This window comes from Hippopotamus amphibius, chromosome 4 (genome assembly GCF_030028045.1).
Source record: "Hippopotamus amphibius kiboko isolate mHipAmp2 chromosome 4, mHipAmp2.hap2, whole genome shotgun sequence".
NCBI lineage: Eukaryota > Metazoa > Chordata > Mammalia > Artiodactyla > Hippopotamidae > Hippopotamus > Hippopotamus amphibius.
In genome coordinates this window covers 144,622,363-144,636,685 of record NC_080189.1, presented here as the reverse complement: position 1 = coordinate 144,636,685, position 14,323 = coordinate 144,622,363, and the positions used below count along the sequence as shown (strand labels likewise).

Here is a 14,323-nt window from a genome sequence, read left to right as displayed (position 1 = left end):
CCAATCAATTACCTGCCCCATTCTAATTTATTTCTGAAAAAAGTCTGACACAGTAAATGGCCACCATGTGGATTCATTATTTTAAGTATACAAGAAAACTCAATCATGTTCTATGTATTTTTCTTATTATTTCCCCTAATGTAAAACCCAAATTCAAGAAGCTTGTCCCAGTAGTTACCAAACATTTGGCAACTAGAGCACAAAAAGGAGTAACCAAATTCAAGCCAGATTAGCAATATAGGTAATGCATTTCTTATTCATGAAGTAATGAATCACCTTTCTTCTTTTGATGCTGTAACTTTTTAGTCAGCTCCAAATATATAGAAAATAGAAAAGATCTTCAGCTACATTGTTTAAACATGTCAAATTCTGATATAAAAAGTTAGGAAAGTCATAGTAAGACAAAATGAAAAGATCTATTAGACCAGAATAGTAATATCATTGTTATCTGAGCAAAAGCATGATCTACATTTCAACTCTGTGAAATGTACAGATCTACATTTCAACTAACCTTGATTTAATTTACTTTGAATTTATCTTAAAATGACAAGTGGCAACCAAAAGCAATACAAACATGACGCAAGGTCATAAATAAGGTCTGCAAACAGAATAGAAAGTAAAAATTGACTGGATGTGCACAGTAAAGCTTCAAAGAGATTTCCAAATATATTTCTCTTAATAGGCTCACAGATTCAAAAATCTCTTTCTGTAAGAATAAAAAAATAGCAGCATAATCTAAGTAGTAGAAAATGTAATTTAAAACCCTTCCCAAATGTTTTTTGATAATCTGTCAAAATTTCTTAACACTTCAAAAGAAAGGAAGGTTGGCCTAACTTAATGAAAGTAAAATCACGTTGGTTATTTTGTAATTGGTCATTGTATTCTTAGAGAATTATAATTTCAAAGTTTTCCTCAGAACAATGAATTATAGACAAGACTATTTTTATATAGAATTACTTTTTATCAAAAGGTACTTTAATAACTTGGTTAACCCCGCAGATATATATTTTATGTGTAAAGAAAAAAAAAAAGGTGACAGCTATTCCTAGAAAGCTTAGAGAGAAAGACAAGTTACAAACTAATCAGACAAATTAAAATTCAAAAGCCTACCCCCTCCAAAAAAAGAGGCATAGATAAGATGCTGGAAGCACAAAACCAATCATTCAACCACTATTTATGAACCATGTACTCTATCACAAATGCTATACTAAGTACTAAGAATACAGCAGTAAACAAGAAAAGGTATCACTGCTCTCAGTGGCTAAGGCACAGTCTTTGAACAAGTAAATTTAAGCACAGTAAATATTACAGAAAGGGAGGTCAAGAAAACCACAGAAGGTGCAATTGATTCTGTCTAGAAGGATCAAGGAAAACTTAAAAGGAGTTGCTGATATATGAATTGGGTCTTAAAGACTGAGAAGCATTTTAATAAGCAGAGGAAGACCAAAAAACTACTGGGTCTAGCAAATATAAAGTAGTTACGCTGGAGTGGAGAGGGAAGAAATCAAACCAAACAGGATGAGATGGTAATATAAGGAAGTAGAACCAATAAACACACTATCATCAAAAATTAGAAGGGAAAAGGGGATAGAAGCGTTTGTTGCTTATATGGTGTAAAATTCAATGAAAAGGAAAGTGAAAGCCTAATAAAGAGTAAACAAGAGTTCTGTCCCTTTCTACAGCAATTCCTTTATCTGCACAATATGGGCCACAGAAAACAAATTTTTTTAAACCATGGAAGACTTTCCTAATCCAGAGGCAGAGCTATTCAAACTGCAAAAACCATCCACTTAAAACCATACAACAGAAACAAGTTTATGAAACTATCCCCATTTCAGTCTAAGACTGAGTAAAACTCACTACCTCAAAAGAAAAATCAGTCAGAATTAGAATTTCAGGCCCACAATGACTAGTTCTACCATAAAACGTATCACTAACTGGACTTAACCTTGAGACTGTAACAGTATAACCAAAATCTCATCATTCCTCAGAACTGTCAAAAACCAATACTATTTAAACACTTGATCAGTTAAGGTAAAGCATAATACCTGTTGCACAGGTAGTAGCTAGGATAACTCAGAAAAGGCTTTCGTAAGGTATATAATACTCCCTCCACATTAACATCCCTGTTCACTGGGAACCACGCTACTCAGTAGAGGATCAAAACATGGTCTTATCATCCCAAAGATTTCTCCAAACTGTTCAGCAGCTTTTGTGAAGCCTGGCTTCTCTTCCTGACAAGCTGTCTAAGCCAATACAGCTATGGTCCATTTTGGACTTACACTCATGAAAATATTTATACTCAATTTTATACTCAAATTTTAGTTACCAATGATATAATCAGGTCACTGCACCTTTTTACTTTTTGAAATTAAAAGCTGTGAATATGAGATCTTTCGCCATATGTGAATTCTCTTATTTCGGGTAAAACAGATATCCTTAAATTCCAGGATGACTTCCCTGTGCTGCCCAATACGTCTGAAGGCCTTCTCATACAATCACCGTTCAGTGTGATCTGTCAGACCACAAACTATGAATGTGGACAATGAGCATGAGAATACTCTGCAGTACATCTGTACCAACATGGAATCCTGATGAGATACTATTAAGTGGAAAAAGTAGTTACTGCAGAAAAATAATTGTGATTTCATTTGTATAAAAACGTATGTGTAAACATTTGTGTTCAAGTGTGCTTAGAAAATGGGAGGACGCAAATTGCAAGACTGATAGTAGCTATAAGTGGAAAAAAAGATGAAGAGTTGAAAAGCATGAAGATGGTGAAAGAAAGGACTTTGCACCGCAAACACACACACACACACACAATGGTTAATGATTGTGTATAAATTTTGTACAAAAAAACCTCACTTAAAAAAAAAGTAACCAAAACAAGTTACTTATTGAAGTCAGTCTGAGAAAAAAATTACCTAATTTCAAGTATTCTGAGAACTCTCTAAGGCACATCTGCCCTCCAATAACAAAGAAGAGTATTAGTAGTACCACTCATAAAATTACTAGCATAATACAACTCTGGTCCTTCTTAGTCACCACTGTTATATTAAAGATATCTATACCTCCCTAGTTTATACTTATTCCCTGCCACATTACATAATAGTAAATCTTAACATTTCCAACCATCACTATTATTTACTAAGCACCTATGACATATAAAGCACAGTGCTGCAGGATACAAAGAAACCACCTGGCATCAGGCCCTACAAACAAGCTGAAGAGAGAAGATGCTTTTATGCTAACGTACAGATAGCTCTACATTTAAAAAGTGATGGTCTTTCCCCTCTCCAGCCTTATTATTTAATGCTGAGAGATTTTTTCAAATGTGAAATATTCTTCATATGGGCTGATAGTTGACCCACAGGGAGAAAAAAGAAGTATTATTTAGAGAGAAACCAAGGCCAATATGCAAGTAAGTTACAATAATGTTTATAAGAGCTACCTTAAATAACTTAACTGATAACAAATCAGAGCTCTGAATACCAATTATTTACTGAAAATAGCTAAAATTTTACTTTTACATTTTGACACAACAAATTTTAGCTCCCATTATCATCTTAAAATTTGTCCTAGGTAAAAATTCATGTGTTTTTAAATGGGATATAATTTTCAACACAAGTTACATTTATAAAAGAACAGTTTGCAATGAAATCTGCAGTATAATTTATTATGGGATATTTATAAAAATACCCAGTTAGAATACAGCCCAGGATAAAAGGTCTTAAACACTTAGGAAGACTTACCTCATCACAGTCTCCTTCAACCATAGCATATATAGCTTTCTTAACCAAGTTAGTACCTAGAACATAGAGCTGAGTATTAATGAAGTAAAAATGTAATTAGTTTCTTAAAGATACCTAAATTATGATATTCATAAGCAAAGAAATGCCAAATGCTGAATTCTACGTTGAATGCGATATACAGATTATCTCACGTGGGAAAAAATTTTAGACTTAAACTGAAAGGCCAATGAGACCTATGCATAGCAATATAAGTTTCCTCTTGAAAGACCTATATCCTGATACATATCCTTTTCTCAGGTGTAAATGCTACTTTATTCCAAGAAAAAAGGCATGATATGGCCAGAGCAACCCAGGAACTTCTTCAGCTGGCAAGAACTCACTGCATGACCTTTGAGCCAATCTTGCCAAAGATCACACCAGAAATGCTGTGACCCAGAGAGGGCCCAAGACACTGGGTTAGTTCCTACAAACCTTATAGTATGCCTGGGCACAGCAAATGATGTCAGTAGTATGTCTGTATCCTAATTTAGGGTCAGATATACTTAGTACATTAAAGGAAAAACAAATGCCAAATCTGATCTTAAGAAATTCAAATTTAGTAAGAATCTCTTAATTTTCAAACCATGTACACAAGCAAGCACACATTACATGGGCCATACAAAATATGTCTGAGGGCCAGGATGCAATTCTCAAGGCACTGGTTTCTGCCCTCTGAAGTAGTCAGACAATTTGTCTATCATTTGCCATGAGTCCTTATCAGCTCTTTTTAATACATCAAAGACCCAAACTTGGCTTGTATAACAAGCCTAATTCATTAAAAATCTTAGTGGCAAACTGTAACACTGTAAGAAATGTTGGTTAAACCTAACGTATTAAGTAAACCTATTCATAATGACGTCTCATGATGTCTCAGATTGTGCAAATCAGTCTTAAGTTGGACATAAACACTCATAGTTAATTTTAAAAAAAAGAAAAAATTACAAGTGACAAAACTGCTGGTAATTAAATACTGGTACAAGCATCACATCTTCTTTCATGAATACTCACTTAGCTTCAGTACCTCTCAGAATCTGCCACGCTCAGACAAGTTCTTGTCTACCTGATCCTCCGTCCTGAACAAAGAGCCAGTAGGTGCTAGATACTAGGACAGTAGTTCTTAACAGGTTTACATCATAGTCACCTGGGGAATTTTCAGTCCTACTTCTAATAAGACAAATAAGATTCTCAATGGGAGGGGCCTAAGCATTTGTTTTCAAACCACCCAGAAGATTCTAATAACCGTTATAAACCATGAGTATAAGGTGAACTGAAAATGCTAGGAAAGGTAGCCCAGGAAAGAGATGAGTATGGGAATAGTAAGAAACAATTCTCCTTTCTCCTGGTCCTCCCTGAATTGCTAATATAATGTTTGATGACTAGTACTAAACAATGGTAATAATTTTTCCATAATTTTGCCTTGATTGAGGACCATTTAACCCAAGTTCAGACAGCGGCTTGAGCACTGTGATCAAGCACCCTGATAATGCTATTAAAAACTGCAGGACTTAGTATAATGCAAAGCAGTTTGGAAAATGCCTGGAGATGAAAACTGATCACCTACTAATTGTCAGAAAGATAATCTCTCAAATTAAACAGTAATAAAGGAAACAATTCATTTTTAAAATATTTTGAAATAAAAGCAATTTTCTTCCCTCAGCTTCATGCTTGTTTCTACATACTATTTACATTTGAGTCTTCTGCTTCAAAAAAAGAAAAAGAAAAGAAAGGAAAAGAACTTAGGCACTTTTTTGGTGACATAATATTTTTCTTACCAATGCCATTTCTCCTGTATTTGGAATCCACGGCTAACATGGCTATATAACCTCTGCGGAACATCTTTTTGTGCATATCCAACTTGCAAACGATGGCACCTACACACTCCTCCCCTACCATGGCCTTAAAAATAAACAAACAGTTACAAAGAATACATTGCCATCAGGTATTGCACAATAACCCAGGGAAACAGCAATCAACCACTGGTCAGTGTTTTTGAGGGAGGAAGAAATAATGAGAATTCTAGCAAGAGAGCAGTCACACGAGTTTCAGAAATCTAAATCCCAGACCTCCTTCAAATGTTCTAGTTTTAAAAAAATCTTTCAACATTCTTTAGGACATGGATTTCTTATGCTCATTATTAAAGCCTAGGGGAAAAAAAGCAAATTTCCATGTGGTAAATACTCAAGTACTTTATAAGATGTGCTTATAATTAGTTGCAATAAAGACCTACATGTTTAAGATTTGGGAAAGGGGAAACATGTGAAAATAATTTTTTTTAAAAAAAGTCTTTTCGTGTGAAACATCAACAGAGTACTATAAATTTATATTTAATTATAATAAACTTTTAGTAACACACAGATATAAGACATAATATTTATATCTGAATAGAATTAGAGTTTGATCAGGAAAAAAAACCTAAAAGATTTTCAGAAAAATGATTATTTTTATGGTATTCCCTAGATCATACCCAAGAGGGTTTTGTTATTGAAGGATTACAAACATTAGATATATGATGGTCTTATTTTCAGGACTTTCCTGACAGTGTGAGTCATTGACACAAAACTCATAGACTATCTAGAACTCAAAATCAAAGGTTCATATTAAAGCAAAAGCTTTAATTTTTACACAGCTTTCTATTTTAATAAAAATGTACAGCCTTCCAGGCAGTTAAAGATTACACATTAAATAAAAGCTATTCAGCCTCCATTTTCATTAGAATTTCCAGTATCACCACTGAAAACATGTTTTTCAAAAATTCCATCACTGACAAAAAGTTCTAGTAAATACTGTATTCTGGTAAATATAAACAGGACAATAATTCCAATTTTTTAATAATGTGTCAAATACTTGTTTGCTGTAAAAATCCCTCATTAAAAAAATAAGAACACTTCAAATCATCTCTGAATAAAATTAACTTTTCAGAAACTATTTCAAGAACAAAAACCAGGAATGGATTAAAAAAATCAATAAACGAAGCCCGATTTATACTTAATACCTCTTTTATCTTGAATTTATGATTTTTTTTAGTTCATCATTCTGTAAATTGACTAAAAAGCCTTTTTTTTCAACTGTGGAGAAATCTTTAGGCAAGATAATTCTAATCCATTTCATGCAAACCTAAACTAGGTCAGAAAAATCCTTTTGAAGGGATATTAATTTTTACTTATTTATTTTAATTGAAGTATAGTTGATTTACTCTGAAGGGATATTAAATTCAACAATCCACACTAATTCATTTCTGTTTTATCAACACAATCCAAAATTATTTGGGGTCAATAAACCTCTAAAATTGTTATTTCCATTTTCATTCATAATAAATCAATCTGGTTCTCTCAAAACACTTTCGAAAAGTAAAACTTCTCACTGTATTAAGTCCTGAAATATATACAAGAGTTGCCTGGTTGAACACCATTTTCAGATTTGAACATAACTTCAAATATACATGTTTTGAAGCTGTGTGTACGCATACACCAGAGGTGAAATGGTACATTAAAAAATTTCTGACCTGACCTCATAAGCTAGGGGAAATGGAAATCTATACAAATTTATAATACAAAATTGCAGAACACCTACATTTCATAGTTAATAAACCAACCAAAAGAGGAAAAAATTAAAACCACTAGATTAAAACCAATACAACTGGACAATACTTTCAAATTGGATAAGGCATTTCAAACAAATCTTCTTTGTCCCCTAACCAAGAAAGTAATAAGCAAACAAAGTACTGCATTAGTTCGCTCTTGGACCAGATTGATTTCTGAGTAATCAAGAATCTGTAGGAACAAAAATCAAGTTGCATACATCATTTAAAAATAAAAGCCCAATATATGATACTCTGTTACTAGTAAGATGTTGATAGTGAGGAAGGCTGATGCTGTATATTTCCCTGATAAATTGCTGATGAATATACACTTATAAGAATCACTAAACTGCATGTCAATTTTTACAAATTAAAGCTTCTGCACATACATCTGGAACTCATGCTATTAAAGTGTGTTCTTTTTATCAAGGATGGGAACTGCAAAATTCCAGGCAAGATTAAAATTTAATTCTACAAGGCCAAATGCTTGTCAATCTATAAAACTTGAAAAATATAAGTTATGTGAAATACAGATTCCCAAATTCCAGAATACCACAATTAAGAAAACAGAGGAAGCTAGAAATTTAAATTTAGAATAATGGACATACAATAGTATATCACTGGCAATAATTTTAAGAAATTCAAAAAGGCACCAACAACTGAAAATAACATGAATTCAAAAGAGACAGAGATAAATTAGTTAAGTACAGAGTAAATGACAGTGCCTCCCATTTGTACAGCACTGTACTTTCACATCTGTTACAATTATTAGGAAGAATCATTAGAAACTCATTTTTGTGAGTCAAATATGGTCAAGTACTGACAATTTTCTAAGGTTCAATCTCATATATTCCATTTTACCCACTACAGGTTACTCACGGAAACCAGGAACATTTTGGAGATTTCTAGTCTCTTGAGATTGATGTTTGCAAGGACAACTATTCCTTGGTGAAGCATAACTTGGTGACACAAGAATCTTGGCTGAATGAGTCAAGGGTATGTCATTTTTCAGGTTCTTAGTTGTTTTCATAATGAGAGGCCAGGAGACCTGAGTTCTAGCTTTACATCTCTGGACGCTAAATATCTGCAGATATGAACATTTTAAGTGATTCTGGTCTAATTTTTTTCACTGAAAGAATGAAGTTATCTCTAGGATCCTTTATAGTTCTAAAATAGTATGATTTGAAATAAACATACACTTACTTGTTTTAAATTAGTTCTCATGGGAAACTCAAATTTTTAAAATGCCAATACAAAGGCCCCGGTTTCAAATGGTCTCTGATTGTTTAACTATAGTTTTATGTTCAATACCTCCAGATTCATACTTGCATTAGTAAACCTTATAGGACAACCACTTGTCTATATCACAATTTCGAGATATTCAGAATTTAATGTTAAACAAACTAGCTATTAAGGGTTAAAGTTCAAATTAGCTGCTGAATTGGGAGGAGTCTATGTAAAATCAAACTAAAGTTTACTAATGTTCAGTTTATCAGAGTCTAAAATGGCAGACAAGTTGAGAAAGGTCTAGGTAAATACCAGAACTCAAAAGTTGACTAATTAGCATACATACACAAATATTTTCTGGAATTAACAGAAATACACACACTATTTCAATCTAAAGTGTAACTAAATTGTATGCTTTTGTGAGTTAACTTACAATTAAATTAATCTATAATCTTTAGCATTTATAATAGCATTTGATATGACATTTATAATAATGCTGTGAAAACCATTTTCCCATATTCACTGACACATACATGTCTTAGAACTTCTATTCTGATGCAAAGGTTACAATCCTGCAAGAGCAGTTTTCTAGAATATAAAATAGGTCCCAGTTTAAACAAACAAACTAAACTGAAGTTGAGCAAAGTGAATGCAGAACACAGCACAACTACCACTACCAACAATACTGAGGTTGTATTCTCAGATCACCACCAAGCTATACAATCACAAAGACAAATTTCTAAAGTACTGTCAAAGCATCTTACAGGGAATTAGTAAGTGCAACTAAGTCAATTCTAAAACACTAAATAATGGTAGTGGCTTTTCCCTTCACATATCATAAGCTACTTCTTAAAAGCATGTTGCCTTTCTTCAAAAAATTCAATGGAAACAACATCCTTGTGAGTACACGATACAAAGCACATACCTTTAAGTGAAAGGTTTCATACAGCCTGAAATTGGTCAATATTATTGGGAAACTACTGGCAATACCAGTACTACGTAAGTTAAATAAAAAAAAAATTATTCAGCTTTTTTGGTAAGTCAAGTCTTTTTTACTCACATGTAAGTAAAAAAAATTCTGTCAATTGTATTGCACACAACCTAGCGTCAGTACTAGACTTTAGGCATATCTATGCCCAGCTTCTTAAAAAAAAGAAAAAAATTAGATTAGTAACAATTTCACACTGAGCTTCCTACACTCCCCAAAACGGTATTTTGCTCCAGTTTCAGGAGTCTTTCAGCCACCAGAAGCATTTATTAGTAGCACCTTCTGCAACTGTGCACTGGATAGCAGGCTGGCTACAACTGCTAACTGTTCTGCTGAAGTAGAAGAAACAATCTCCGTGATTATGGAATAGGCTTGTAAGATTTAATTCTCCAGTGCAGCCAAAGCAAGTTTGCTGACAAAATCACCAAAACGTGTTCCTGCATACACTCTTCCCTGATTATGGCTGTAATTGAGAGATTAATAAGGTCTGTACCCCAACAGAACCATGTTCAAATTAAATGATTGCAAAGTGCTTTGAGGATGAGGAAAGATAATTAAAGACGGTTAAACATGATTAGAAGCTAATGTAAACAGGATACAAGACCCCCAACATGCATCATACAGGCTTACTGCATTTACATCGGTATCAAGTTAACCTGGATCATGAATTCTTACCTTCAGAACAGTTTCATTAAATAACTAGGAGTGAGTACTCGCATTTTACAACATACTATGAAATGCAGGATACATTCACGGCCACTCCAACCCTCACACTTCCCTGCCCCGCACGGCCTGGATCTCTCTGCTGGGTTCACCCTTTTTGCATTCCATCCACTTACCAAGAAGCACAGCTGTGGCCAGTTGTGGATAAAATATCTATAGGTATAAATGGAGTAGGGTTCAGACAGATCTTTGGTGATCAGTCTCATGATATCGGGCATTTGTAGCTCGGATTCGTATCGGACGTAACGTATAGTCCGATCCTCCCCAGGCTCGACCTCCCGGCCTGAGGGGCTTCTTAAACTGCAGCCGGCGGTCAGGGATGAAGACAGCAGCCGCACCTGCTCGTCTTCCTCCTCCTCCTGCTCCGTGCCCTCCGCCAGTCCATTGCGGGCCGTCGCGGGATCGCTCGCCGCCGCTGCCTCTGCGGGGCTGGGGAGCGCAGTTCTTGCATTATTGGGGAGGCAGCGCGGGGGGCTCTCGCCCGAGTGCACCCCGGCTCCTTTTGTTGCAGTCGCTCTGGGGCCCCCGTCGGGGGTGGCGGTGGCCGTGACCGCCTCGGTCGCGCTCAGAACCTTGCTCTTGAGGGAGGCGGCCGCCCGGAGGTGCCGCAGTTCGGGGTTGATCAATCCGTTGAGCTGCAGCTGCTCCTGCGGCGGCTGCGGGCAGCGGAGGCACGGATGCCCCTTGGCCGCCGCCGTCGCCTCGCCGCCTTCGTGCTCCTCGTCGTCCTCCTCGTCCTCGCTGCAGCACGCGAGGGCGGCCCCCGCCGGGAAGGGGCAGCGGGGCTCGGCCGCCGCCGAGGCCGGAGGTGCTGGTGGTGGGAGGAGGCTGCTAGGCCCAGGCGGTACCTCCGCCATCCTACAGGCGACACAGACCGAGAGGGGAAGCCATGAGACCCGGCCGACGAGCGCGGGGTGGGGGGGCGGCGGGGATGGGGGGGGGAACAAAGGCTGAAACCGTCCCTCACCGAGCTGGCCCCCCAATTCCGCGGGGCAACCCCCCCCCCAGCTCTTCAGCGCCGCCCAGCTGCTCAGCCGGCCACCGTCCCCGTCCGCCCGCGCCCAGCCGCCAGCCCTGTCACCCGCGGCCCCTCCCCGTCCCCTCCGCGCGGCTCACCCCGCACAGGTCCCCGCCGCCACGGCCGCCACTCCTCTGCCTCCTCACCGCCGCCGCCTCCCTCGCCGCCGCCGCTGCCTCCACCGCCGCCGAGGCTCACACACAGCCGCCGTCGCCGTAAAGCGCCTCGGCTGTTACCCCGGGTAAAGTTTCCTGGGCCTGGCTTTACGACACTTCCCTGCCTGCCGGCTGCCGGGGCCGAAGGAAAGGGGCGTGGAGGGAGGTGACCTGTGGAGGGGCGGGTACGAAGGTGTCTCCTCCCGGTCCCTGGGGAGACCGCGTGCTGATGGGTGGGGCTGTAAGGCGGGGAAGTTGCGGAGGGCTTTGGAGTCGCTTGCTCCCGCGGTCCTCGGCCTTCGGGCCCCTCAGCCCGCGCATCTTGCAGCGCGGGGCCCGGGAAGGATGGGCGGGACAGGCGCTCCCACGGAGCTGCCGCGAAGCCCGCCCGCGCCGGGCCTGCTACCCCGGCCTTGGACAAGTCTTAAAAATGTACAGCGTTCCTCGCCTGTGCAGCGTTTAACCTTTGCTCTGACCCGGGGCGGGGGCAGGGTTACCCGCGTCCCTTAAAAAGGGAGCAAATCAGGAGAGAAAAATCCCCGAAAAGAAGAAGAGGAAGTTAAAAACTTTGAGCTGTGAAAAACATGGGAATGACTGATGGAACCTGGCCGTTTGTAGTGTGAATTAACTTTAGCCTTTGCCCCTTCGAGGCAAGAGAAAGTGGACAGGTAGTCCTCTTCCTCTCCCCTTATTCCCTTCACCGCGGCCAGGGAAACTGGAAGGAAATGGGATTAATAGGTGCGGGGCAGCTGCAAGCTTGCCTGGGGAAGAGTTCGAGATGTTGAAAAGAGTGACAGTGGCTAAGAAGCACACTTCTAAACTTGTGACCCGAATTGTGATCGGGTGAGAGGCACCGGTCAAGAGGTGTCCTGAACCTGCTCCGCGCCCTCTCTGCCAAGTGGTGTGCCTGCGCGGATGCAGAGGGAAGAGAACTGCCGCCCGTGCGTGAGCGCGAGGCTCAGCTCTCGCAGCCCTGGTCCACAGCCACGGTTTTCAGCCCCTCTGTTCTAAGAGGAACACAGGTGGGGTTATCTCACCAGCACACGGAGCAAATTAAGTTTTTTAAACTAAATGTAGAGCTGCGCAGGTGTGCAGCAGATGGGTGTTTTCAGGGATATAATTCTCTATTTGCAGTTTTTGCCATAACCTAAACTAAAAAGTAGGATACACTGTACCATAGCTGTTGGATACAATTGTTAGGGTCCTTGTCACTAAGGATGTTAAGGAAAAGCTATCACCTTCTATGTAGACGGTCAACCTGTAGTGATAAAAATAATATAATGTGTTACTATGTGCCAGGCACTGTCCTAAATATCTTACATGTATTTATTATCATTTATAGGTTTTTACAAAAAACTCATAGGTTTTTATAGAAATACATTTATGCACAAATAGACATGTAGAAGCTTATTTATTTCAGCCTTGTCTGTAGGTAGGAATAAATAACTCCAAACCACCTAAGTGTCTATCAATACAGGAATGATCTTATGATACATAAATACTATAGAATATTACTGTTAATTATGTTATTGTTTAAAAGATTGAAATAGACATATATTGGTACTCTTCATGTTACTGTAGCGGCATTGCAAATTACCCCCACAACATGTGGTATAAAACAACCATTTATTATGCTCACAGATTCTTGTGGGTCAAGAATTCACACAGAGGGACTTCCCTGGTGGCACAGTGGTTAAGAATCCACCTGTCAATTCAGGTTTGATCCCTGGTCCAGGAAGATCCCATATGCCGCAGAGCAACTAAGCCAGTGCACCACAACTACTGAGCCCATGTGCCACAACTACTTAGAGTAGCCACTGCAATGAGAAGTCTGCACACCGCAAGGAAGAGTAGTCCCTGCTCACTGTAGCTAGAGAAAGCCTGCATGCAGCAATGAAGACCCAAAGCAGCCAGTAAATAACTAACTAAATAAATAAATAAATAAATTTGTTTAAAAAAAAAAGAATTCACACAGAGCATAACAGGGATGACTTTTTCTGCTCCATTTTGCACAGGGCCTCAACTGGAAGACTCAAAGGCTGAGGACTGGAATCACCTGAAAACTTTTTACTCTCCTGTTGACGGTTGATGCTGGCTAGAGGCTGCAGGCTGGAGACCTCAGTTTGATTTCATTTGGACCATACTGTCTTTTAGTATGGACTGGTTTGGGCTTCCCCACAGCTTGATGGCTGGGTTCCAAGTGCGAGTATGCCAACAGAGAGAGCCAGGTAAAAGCATATTGCCTTTTATGATTAAGCCTTAGAAGTTGTACAGTGTCATTTCTGCTGCATTCTATTTGTCCACATTCCAGAGGAGGGGAAATAGACCCTATCTCTTGATTAGGGAGAGGCAAATTTCTTAAAGAGCATGTGGGAGCAGAAGTACTGCTATAGCATCTTTGGAAATTATAAGTTGCTGCAAGTGCTTACATGGAAAGGTCTCCTGAAGGCCTTAAGGGTAAATAAATGAGATGTATAATAAGTACAATGGGATCCCATTTATGGTTTTTAAAAAGTACACAACAAAGCTATATTTACAAATGTACATACAGTGTTTAAAGATACCTATTTTTCAAACCACGTAGTTTCCAAGTATAACCTGGATGTTCAGCCAAAGAAACAATGATCCACTCAAGTTATATAGGAAAAACTGGCCAAAATTGCCCCACACAATTTCCACAAGACATGTTTAAGTGTAATTTTTGCTAAGAAAAATCTCTCACTCATTAACTGAGGAATATAACCCTCTCCTTAAAAACATATTACTCCAGGGGACTTCTCTGGTGGTGCAGTGGTTAAGAATCCACCTGCCAATGCAGGGGACACGGGTTCCATCCCTGGTCTG

General features: G+C 38.9%; 1 protein-coding gene across 4 annotated transcripts in view; it reads right to left on the bottom strand.

The window, feature by feature from the left end:
• Nucleotides 1-11,560, bottom strand: part of NAA30 (N-alpha-acetyltransferase 30, NatC catalytic subunit) — a 52,508-nt gene extending 40,948 nt beyond the window's left edge. For 2 of the 4 annotated variants that reach the window (XM_057732289.1, XM_057732288.1), the window contains exons 1-4: nt 11,423-11,560; nt 10,423-11,164; nt 5,564-5,687; nt 3,753-3,808 (exon numbers count right to left, since the gene is read on the bottom strand). In XM_057732289.1, coding sequence (XP_057588272.1) covers nt 3,753-3,808; nt 5,564-5,687; nt 10,423-11,163 — 921 coding nt within the window. In that variant the 5' untranslated portion in view covers nt 11,164; nt 11,423-11,560. Of the gene's footprint in view, nt 1-3,752; nt 3,809-5,563; nt 5,688-10,422; nt 11,165-11,273; nt 11,298-11,422 lie in introns of those variants that run through there. The other 2 variants (XM_057732286.1, XM_057732287.1) reach the window with 2 other exon arrangements.
• Nucleotides 11,561-14,323: the final 2,763 nt, after the last annotated feature.